The sequence below is a fragment of the Octodon degus genome, unplaced genomic scaffold (genome assembly GCF_000260255.1).
Source record: "Octodon degus isolate 3935 unplaced genomic scaffold, OctDeg1.0 scaffold00102, whole genome shotgun sequence".
Taxonomy (NCBI): Eukaryota; Metazoa; Chordata; class Mammalia; order Rodentia; family Octodontidae; genus Octodon; species Octodon degus.
In genome coordinates this window covers 10,191,054-10,202,180 of record NW_004524678.1, presented here as the reverse complement: position 1 = coordinate 10,202,180, position 11,127 = coordinate 10,191,054, and the positions used below count along the sequence as shown (strand labels likewise).

The 11,127-nt window shown below is 37.8% G+C and overlaps 1 protein-coding gene across 3 annotated transcripts in view; it reads right to left on the bottom strand.

Moving 5' to 3' along the window:
• Klhl28 (kelch like family member 28) overlaps positions 1-11,127 on the bottom strand; it is a 50,539-nt gene that overhangs the window by 25,763 nt on the left and 13,649 nt on the right. For 2 of the 3 annotated variants that reach the window (XM_004638779.2, XM_023723764.1), the window contains exon 2: positions 2,006-2,904. In XM_004638779.2, coding sequence (XP_004638836.1) covers positions 2,006-2,904 — 899 coding nt within the window. Of the gene's footprint in view, positions 1-2,005; positions 2,907-11,127 lie in introns of those variants that run through there. The other variant, XM_004638780.2, reaches the window with a different exon arrangement.

Genomic DNA, 11,127 nt, shown 5'->3' with positions numbered 1-11,127 from the left:
ATTGTTTCACTTTTTACTATCTATATTGTATCCCTAAAAAGTGTCATTTATACTTTTTATTTTTTTGGTGGAACTGGGAATTGAACTCAGGCCCCTTGCGCTTGCCAGGGAAGAGCTTATTCTACTGAGCCATCTCCCTGGCCCCTCACTTATATTTCTAAGCCTCTTATGTAATCTCTATGATGCTAGTCCTGTTGCCTCAATCTTCACATATGCCCTCCTTAAAACCTTTTGCAACAATCATAAAGTCTTCTTTTCACCACAGCATACAATAACTTCTTTGACTTGGCCCATATGATCCATTGCTTGGCCTCACTGGAACTGTATTTGTCAGTACCGAACAGCTTTTCATTTCCTACATAATCTAGCTACACATTTTCTTGTGACTCTCACCTGGCTCTTAGCTTTCAACATCCACTCAGGACATTCTTCTATACAAACACTTCCTTCAATTTCCCAAGTGGGATAAAGGTCTCCCTTATGACGGCACAGCATTATCTTTATTTTTTGCATTAACACTTTGTATTATAAGTATCTATGTAAATGTCTTTCTCCTTTAATAAATTATGACATTTCTGAAACTCCATTATGTTATATAGCATTTGATGTGAAAGTACTTAAAATATTTTGTAGAGTTAAACTGAAAGATGGTTCAGGTTGATTCCAGTTTTCCCATAGTCATAAGTAATTCTGCAATAAACAGCTTTGAGCAAATGGTATTTTAACTTTATTATAGTCAAAGACAAAAAATTAGTAACTAGATCTAAAACTATAAACAGCTTTTAGGCCTCTTCAAAAACTTATGTTCATTATTTTCAGTATTTGAGAAACCAACAGTCAACCATAGACTTTCTGCGATATATAGTGTATTTGGAAAATTTTGTTATTTCCTTTATCTAAATAATCTATGCCTTTAAGAATTAAAAAATCAATTTGTGTAAGCTACCATAATGCTCTACCTGTAGCCCATTCTCAATATATGAGTTTTAGACTACAATTAAATGTAGTGAACATTTCACTGAAAAACAATGAAATTTTTTAAGATTCAAGAGTGTATGAGTCACCATTATTACTGATGACACATTAATAATTCCCTACCATCAGATAAAGAAAAGCAATCTATCAAATTTTTGGATATGAGAAAGAAAGTCACAGTAGTAAACGACCATATCAAATACAAGTCATAAAATAATCCTACCCACGGAAAAAGCTGTATTTTCAGTATCTAAAAGTTACTTAATGCACTGAATCAAGGATAGGGAACCTAAAGTCATAGGCCAAATTCAGCCCATGTTTTATTTTTGTAAAGTTTTACTGAAGCACTCTGGTGCTCATTCATTTATGTACTGTCTCTATCTGTTCTCACACTGTAAAGGCAGAGTTGGGCAGATGTGACAAAGCCCACTTAGCTCACCCGGCCTAAAGTACTACTATTTTAACATTTAAAGAAGAAGTCTAATGCCTCTTGCTCTAAATAGTTGGGAAAAAGCAACTTTTACTATTGTCTTTTTTAAAAAGGTGAAAAAATAAGCTGCATATACAATCCACAATTTTATGGTAACATCCTATTTTTTTCCTATTTCTATGCCAATTCTTCTACTTAACTATTGTCACTCAAACCCATTCATGGCCCCAGTCTACTCCTATCACATGTATGAAGTTGCCTCTCTTTTTTAGCATCTTCTGATGTATCTGACAATAATGAATCGCTCCTCCAACCTGGTCTGACGCAAATAAAGATGCACATAGCTTTAGAGGAAAAAGAAGTTAGTGAGTAACTATGATGGATAAAGTACATGCTTGGGGATGGGAGAAGTTAATAATTAAGAATACTGTGTCAAATAGGTGGCAATGTTACTAAAGCAACTATATAAATATTTTAGGAGAAAGAGGAAAAAAAAGAAACAAAGTTTAAACATTAATTATTTTTAAATACAAAACATTAGCACACTTAGAAAGCGCAAAATCCATTAGCACCATTCCTTTAAGAAAGCCTTCTATTTACCTATCCAGACAGGCAAAGAGTCCAGATTTTCCTCCTACTGCACAAAGTACTTTGGGAGCACAGCGAGGTCGCGTTACCAAGATTGTCTGATGAGAAAGTCTATGTTCAGGCATAAAATGGTACTTTAGGGCCTCGTTCAAAAGATGTTTACAAGTGCGATCATCACGAATAAGATGATTTGCTTCATAGAGCCTAGTGAGAAACTTAACACTCAGCAACGGTAATCGTACACTGTTCAGGAGCTGTGCTAAGTATTTCTGGCGTTCTTGTACATCATACTTGATCCAAGACTCTAATGCATAAAAAACAGTCTCTTCGGTAGCTACATTCAAACAGTCATTGGACACAATTTCATCCAAATCAGCATGTGGAAGCTCAAAAAACTCTTCTGTCTGACAAACAGCTTCAAAATTCTGGCATATATATTTAGTGGCGGCCAAATAAAGGTCGTGACAACCATAGGTCTCTGCAAAGCGAGAAATTCCGATACAATTGCCAGGATCCAGCTGGCTTTCAAGGAATGCACAACATTCTTTTAGGACAAGCTTTATCTGGAGTAGGTTTGCTGCTGGAAGAAGAGATTCAACTGTGTCCTGAGAAATAAAGACAGTTCCAGTATAGGCATACTCCACAATGGCCTGGAGGGCGGTCTCATCAATGCACTGAAACTCAACCTCACTGTTCTCTTTCTCTGAGAGATTTCCGGTGAACATTGCTTTGAAATACGGGCTGATGCTGGCAAGCACCACTTTGTGGGCGTGAATTTTAACATCACCTACACGAAGGATGACGTCGCAGAGTTCGTGGTGCTGGCGAAGAAGATTCAAGCCCTGCAGGAGTTGCTCGGAATGTAAGGGGGTTAAGTTAGCAAGCATGTAGGTTGGGGATGTGTGGTCCATCTATGGAAAAACGAAAAGTAGAGACAGTTATTTTAAAGAGATCATGTCAATATAACTGTGCTTCAAATGATACCACATAAACTCAAATTTCTTACTTTTTAGCCTTTTGTTTTTTAAACGCTGCTAGGAAAGACCTTGAGACTTAGAATTTAATAGCCATATAATTAAACTCCTTTGTTACAGCTATTAGGAGATGGAGATGCAGAATGTTACATTAATACTCGCCAAGTCATAAAGGTCTCTGGATAATGGATTTCTGCATCAAAACTGCCAACTGTTACATTCTAGCTCCCATCATTAAATTCAAGTCTGATAAATGGAAAGGGGACAAAGAAGTAGAGGGAGAGTAGAAGATAGGGAAAGGGACATGAAAAGAATTAAGATATATTGGGCTAGGGATATAGCTCAGTGGCACAGCACCTGCCTGGCAAGTGCAACATCCTGAGTTCGTTTCCTGGTATCAAAAAAGAAAGCAAGAATTAAAATGTGTTATGTACATGTATCAATTCCCCATGATGAATGCAATCATTATATACAACCAATACGTACTAATCAAATCAAAAATCAATTCAAGTCTGAACTGTCAGTGAAAATGGAAACATGGGAGAGTGTTTAAGCACAATTCATTTTATTTTATTTTATTTTTTTGGCGGAACTGGGGATTGAACTCAGGCCCTTGCGCTTGCCAGGGAAGCACTTATTCCACTGAGCCATCTCCCTGGCCCCACAATTCATTTTAAAACAACACTAGCTAGTTCTTTATCAATGCTAAGACTAGTGCCTATAATTGGAAAGAAATTTTATGTTAACTTAAAGTCTTTACCTTAACTTTCAATAATTTAACAAACCCATCAGTCCTGTCAATTATTCTACAACAATGAAAATTGAGAGCAGAATCCAATATTCTACAGTGAAGACAATAAAGATTTACTGATCTACACCATAGCAACTCAACTCTTGATCATAAATTCAGATAATACCCACCTTACTCATACATGTAGAAGATAAGGAACAATAAAGTAAGAAGAAAGGGGGGCCTGGCCCTAGCTCAGTCCTTCAAGTGGCTGCTTCCACAAAGCTGTCAGCCTCAGGTTGCTGGAGTTGGAACCTCACACCTCTCCCGCTGGCCAAAAGTGCCCTGAAGGCATTCGAGGAACAAAAAAAAATAAATAAATAAAGTAAGAAGAAAGAAAAACTGGAGAGGCAGTAGGCAGAAAATGGCTCTCCAGGGCCAGGAATTTAGCTCACTGGCACAGCGCCTGCCTGGCAAGTATGAGGTTATGAGTTTGATTCACAGTACCAAACAACAACAAAAAGATGAAAATGGCTTTCCAACAGACACGTGTAACCTCTGGAATAAAAAAGACTGCAGATGTAAGGATTTGAGATGGGGATTAAACTAGATGGTCCAGGTGGGCCCTAAATGCAATCAACATGTATCTTGTAAGAAAGTAAAAGGAGATTTGGCACAGACGAAAGAGCGGGAAAGCTTACCGAGTCGCTGCAGAAGCAAGTAACTGCAGTAACTTCTTTAGTATGGCTGCAGTAAACAGCTGCAGCCATACTAAGGAAGGCCAGCAGCCCACAGAAGGTGGAAGAAGATGCCTATTGACACTAATTTCACATTTCTGGCCTCCAGAATTCCGAAAGAATACATTTCTGCTGCCTAAAGTACAATTTGTGGTAATGTTACAGCAGCCCTAAGAAATAAACACACGGTATTTCAGAGTGGATCATAGCAGTTGCTTAGAAAAAGCAAAAGGAACAGACGATGGCTATACCATATGACCTATCTCCTCCCTGTCTCACAACTCAAATACAAGTTACAGGGATACCAGTAAAAAAAGCACTACCAAATTAATTAAAAGGTTTTGAACAATAGCAAAGAATTTAAATATTGGTTAAACAGGAAGAATACAGTATTTCATTCCTGTATTTTAAATAAGGAAATGCAAATACTGAAATTTTATCTTCCCCAAAAGCTCCCATTATTTCACTTGTTGCACTGTACATTTTGTCAGTCAACAAATTACACTAATATTCACCTTGCAGCTGACAATCATCCACATTCGATCTCTTCAAATAAGCCCAACACACATTTATCGTAAAAAATCCTCAAAGTATTATTTCAATCACAGAATGAGTAAGTCTAAAGAAATTTCTTGGCCTTTCAGTAGCAACTCTATTTAAAATAGAATATGGCTGAGAAGCCAACACCACAAGGTGTTAAGTTTAGATATTGCTTCAATTTTTGTAAGAAAGTTTCTAGACTGAGAAACAGAATGAACGAGCAAGGCAGGGTGTTACAGAAAACAGGTGACAGACTTAATAATGCAGTCCCATTTTAGATCCAGTTAATTTACCCTTTTGCATCTTCAGCTTTCTTATTTGCAAATTGGATCACAATAGTAGTCAACCTATACACCTCATGAGGTTTTTGAGAATAGAATCAGATAATGAAAACAGAATAAACCATTAAGAGTTTCAAGTCTAGGGTATTACCTAACGCAATTAGAGATAAAAGATAATTTTATTTCCAATTGAGTTAAATATTTTTGGTTGGAACTGGTACATTTCCTGATCTAAATATTGATTATTTTCAGGCATATATAAAACTTGCTATTTCCCCCGGACGTTTTCTTACCACATGCTATATTTTGTTTATATCCTTTCACTTCCCTCATCTCCCTTTCTCCAATGCAAATTCGCAAAAGTCTATGTCAAAATTAACTTTACCTGAAAGTCTATTCCTTTACATACAATTAATATAAGCACAGGTTATTTTGCAATACACGCCTCTTTTGACTCTCATTTTTCTAATTTAACAAAAGGAATTATATTCGAACTGGAAAGTGATGAACTAGCAATGGGAAAAAGAAATAGACACAAAAAAAAGAGAGACTGAAAATGAAGACACAGATTTCTGTAAGTTCATATTTACTTATCTCAGCCTAAACAACTGTGTTCCAAGAACCTGCAAATGAAATCCCTGAATCACTGCCAGTGCTACAAAATTGGAGGCTATTTTCAAAAATAAGACAGTAACTCCTATAATTGAGGATGCAGAGATGCCTGAGCCTAGCTTCCATGAGCTATTAATAGGACATGTCACAGACTAACCTTGTTTTTTCAAAGTGTTAAATTTGTATGTCAAGAAAGTACACTTCAAATTTAACTACATGTTAGTAAAGAACTCATAATTTGCCTCTCATGATGTTCTTGAAAACAAGCTAAAAATAATAATAGTAATAACCTAGTTCAGCAAGCTAAATTAGCAACTGGTTGAACCACCACACCCAGCAAGCACAAATCCTGGAACAAGGGCCGGCAGGATGTGCCACCATGGGCGACAGAGGCTAAAATGAAGACTCAAAGGGCAGCTTGTGGATACCATGAAGCTGCAAAGCACAGCAAAAACAATGTCTAACGGAATGAGGACCCAAATGGCCAAGATGAAATTTAACAGGCGGAACTGTCGCCGTTCTGTAAGATTCCAAAGCAGCCACATGCTTAAAATGAAAAGTGACTCATCTGAAGGACATTTTAAAAGGGTTTAGGGATTTAATTTTACTACTACTTTAATAACACAAAGCCTAAGTGGGCTACAGCTGTATTAATGGAACTGTAATACACAGAAGATTACAGAGGGGCATTTTTGTTTTGCTCTGGAAATGTCAGGCTACATGTGGAGTAGATTTTAGGTTACCGTCCTTTAAAAAGAATCTAAACAAAGGACTCCACTCCTGAAGAGGAGAAATTCAAGTCCTGGCTTCTGGGTAATGGAACTGAGAGCCCTGATGCTAGAGAAAGATCCGAGGATGCTCACGTGAGAAGTCAAGGGCTAAAATGTAAAGGTCCTGATTCACTTTTTTTTTTTTAAGATGGGGTCCCACTCTGGAGTTCAGGCTGGCCCTGAACTCACTACATAGCCGAGGCTGCCCTCAAACGCACGGTCATCCTCCCAGGTCAGCCTCCCCAGGGCTGGGATCATTAGCACGCACCACCATGCCCAGCTACGTTTCTTTTAACCACTCCAACCAGCAAGTTCTATTCATTTGAAGCATCATTGTTTATTTTCCTTCAAAATAATTTAAAAAGGGACCCAGGGAGATGGCTCAGTAGAGTAAGCGTTTGCCTGGCAAGCGCAAGCGCCTGAGTTCAATCCCCGGTTCTGCCAAAAATAAAATAAAATAAAAAATAAAAAATTTAAGGTAGGTCAACATAAGAACACTGCAAAATACACATAACAAAAAGGTCTAAGTATATGCATCATTATACTAAAAGCAAAAGACATGCTAATTTTTTAAGAAACTGTGACTAAAAATTAAGAAAGTATACTTTTGAGGCACAATCAAAACAGTTCCAAGCAAAAACTTTACAGACCAAAGTAAAACTAAGCAACTTAAAATCAATCTCACTAGGCTTGCACTGTAGCACTCTAAACAAGAAGACTCCTTTTCTTCTCTCAAGAAGGACGAATTAAAAGTTCATACACTAAGAATGTATGCAGTAACAACTATTAACTGCAAATAAAACTGCTAAAAAATAAAAAAAAGAATGTATGCAGTGTGTTAATTATTGAAACTGTCCTAGTGATTTGATTTGAAACTGTCTTATTGCTATTTATCAATAAAATTATGAAAAAAGAAAAAAAACAAAGACAATATGCAATGTATTAATTATTGTAACTGTCCTTCTAACCTGTTCTGAAATTGTCTCATTGCTATTTCTTTCTCGATAAAATTAATAAAAAAAGAAAAAAGAAAGTTCATACAACTTTAACTTTTCAAACAGAGCACCAAAACAGTGGTTTCCAAAACATGGTCCTTTTCCCCACTAGCTTCAGCATCATCGAGGACCTGCTAAAAGTATGAATTCTTTTGTTTTAATTAAGTTTACGGGTACAGTTGAGCATATATAATAGTCACACTCATCAGAGGGTATTTGCAATCGCACGTGATGTTACCGAGTCTTCTTCCCCCTTCTCCTGCCTGCTCTTCCACACCTCCTGCCCTCTGTCTCAGTTACTCTTTTTCTCATTGCTGGGACAAATACCTGACACTCAAAATGAAGGAAGGAAAGGTTTATTTAGCTGCTGAAGTTGGCTCCATACTCAGTTGCTCCAAGGCAGCCTGGCACATGGCAGAGAGCAGCCTTTCATGGCAGCAGCCAAGTGCAGCGCACCAGAGGCACGGCCGCAGCCAGGCAGCTAGCTAAGCTCTCGCTGCTCCTCACACCGTGATGCAAAGGACCTGCCCCAGGGCAGCTACAGCATCCACACCCACAATAATCAACCACAAACTCCAGAAGCCGCCCCAAGACTGCAGGAGGCTGTGGGAGGGACAACTAGACATAAACCACAACACCCTCCTTACTTCAAAAGCTTTGTTTCATTTTTCCCTTCTTTTCTCATTTTTTTTCTTGCCCTTCCTTTTAAAACAAATTATTGAGCACTAACAGAGGTGCAGAATCAAAGTGCACACGGGTGGGAGGAGATGGGACAAATTCTGTCCTCCTCCCCCAGCCCAAGGGGAGAGAAGCCCCAGGTGACGCCCATGCATGATAAATTCGGGAACCAGTTGAGCTATTTCTAGCACAAGTGCTTAAATATTATTGCAAATTACAGTTGTCATTCATTCAAAATTATGACAACTGTAACTATATTGGGTTCTGACTAAAAGTAACTCCAGGAAGAAACGTTTTTGATCCTAAAAATCTTGCCTCTGCCAGTTTTACATGGAGAGCTGCAGAAGGAAGAGTATGTACACAGAGAGCAAGCACCGACAAGGAGGAAAAGTCTCAACTTCAGGCCAGAGAAACTGAGGCTCAAAGCCACCTCTGGCTACTTACAGCCGCATGACACTAGGCACAATATTTCTTCTATACTTGAACTCTGTAACATTTATAGTGGACTAAAAGAACTACATAAAAATTATGTAAGGAAAAAGATTAATTGAAAAGAACAGAAAATATAGAAATAATTTATAGAAGTATATCATTTTATGATAAAGGAAGTAGGGCCGGCGAGATAGCTCAGTGGAATAAGAGCTTGCCTGGCAAGCGCAAGGTCCTGAGTCCGATCCTGGTACCACCAAAAGAAAAGGAAGCACCTCACAATCTGGGGAGCAGAAGAACTTGTAAGTAAATGTGTCAGGATAACCATATGGAGGTTAATAAAATTAGATCTCCACCACATACTCCAGGAGAAATTCCAAATGGATCAAAAATATAAACGTAAAAACATTCTGAATAAAGAGATCCAAAGTAAAAATATACATGATGAAAAAAATATTTCCAGTTTATGTCAATAAATACATAAAACATTTCTAAAATTCATTAGCTTTATAGGGAAAAAAAGGACCAGACAATGTACAGATGATTAATAATACAAAAGGCTTTTAACCACATAAAAAATTGCTTTATCTCACAAAATAAATTTAAACAGAGTTAAAAGTTCTCACTTAACAGTATACTACGAGCTACATTGTAATAAAGTTACTCTCAGGGGTGTGCAAACACAAAATTATATAAGAGCTTTAGAGGCAAATCCGGAGAAATTCAGCAAAATTACATTTTTGTTTATCCTTTCACCCAACAAAGACAGGTTTTCCTCATAATCTATCTAAAAACTACACTGTTAAGGCACATAGAGGGGAGTGGTGGTGCATAACCATAATTCCAGTGCTTGGGAGGCTGAGGCAGAAAGATCTGGCCAAGAATTCAAGGCCAGCCTAAGCTATATAAAAAGACCCTGTCTCAAAAATAAATAAATAGGGGCTGGGGAGATGGCTCAATAGAATAAGCGCTTCCCTGGCAAGCGCAAGGGCCTGAGTTCAATCCCTGGTTCCACCAAAGATAAAAATAAAAATAAATAAACATACATAATGCTAACACCTGCAGGTCTATTTATAAAGGCAAGAATATATTGTTTTTCATATTTGACAGAACAAGAAACTGACTTGTAACAACCCTAGCAACAAAAGAATGGTAGAAAAACTGGCAAATGGATTCAGTAGAGTACTACGAAGTAGTGAAAAGGAACAAAGGATCTCTGTATGTATCTTACTCTTCAATGATCTTCCTAAATCTAAGCAAGGAAATGTATGTAGAGTATATCGATCGCCAATTATTTAAGAAACCAGAAGCTACGTGGGCACACACACACACACACACACACACACACGAATAGTCATTTCTTTTAAAAGTTGTAGGAGCAAGGAACTATCTGAGAGAGACATTCCTTTTCCTAAATTTTTCTTAGTATTTTTCGGTGCACTGGTACAGGTGCACGACATGTCTGAACTCACTCTCATCCCCCTCCTCCTCTCTGTCCTTTGTTCCTTCATCCCTGGGTCCCCTTCCCTTTTGCCAAAGCTCTATCTCCATATCTTCTACTACCTATCTTTTCTTTTGCTCTTTATTTATGTTCTAGGGTTCTTATATAAGAGAAACCATGAGATATCTAAACTTGTACATCCGATTGTCTTACTTAACATATGTATCCAGGTGCATCCACCTCCCTATAAATGACCCACTTTTATCCTTCCTTATGGTACTCCATAGTGTATAGACACGATATTTCCTTTATCTATTCTTCTGGTGAGGGTGGAAACTAGACATTCTTGAATATAATAAACCCTGTAGCAGTTTGATTTGCAATCAGAATGTCACATAATTATAAAGTGAATTAAGGGCCATGCGTGGTGGCACCCACCTGTAATGCTAGTACTTGGGAGGCTGAGGCAGGAGGATCATTTCAAGTGTGAGACCTGCCTGGGCTACAAAGTCAGCTCAAGGCCAGCCTGAACTGAATCCTGTCTCAAAAAGTTAATAACAACCAAAAAGTAAATTAAATCTTAAAACAATATGAAATTTGGAAATGAAAGAAATATGTACTGGGCTGGTGGCTTAATCATAATATGCCAAATAACAACAGTAACTTGACAATCCATCTCTAGTAGGACATGTCTTTTCATAAAAAGGCATGTTTAACTAGGCACAGCAGCACACAACTGTAATACCAGCGGTGGATGGGGGGAGGACTGTACGCTCAGGACCAACCATCTTAAAAAAAAAAAAAAAAAATGGAAGGATTTAGTCGCAGGCAAAGGCCCTGGGTTCATTCCCCAGGAAGACGAGGGGTGGGGTGGGAGTATCTTACATTACTCGCAGTAAGACACTATTTTAAAAGCATTATTTGTATTCTAAAACTGTGTGTGTAAT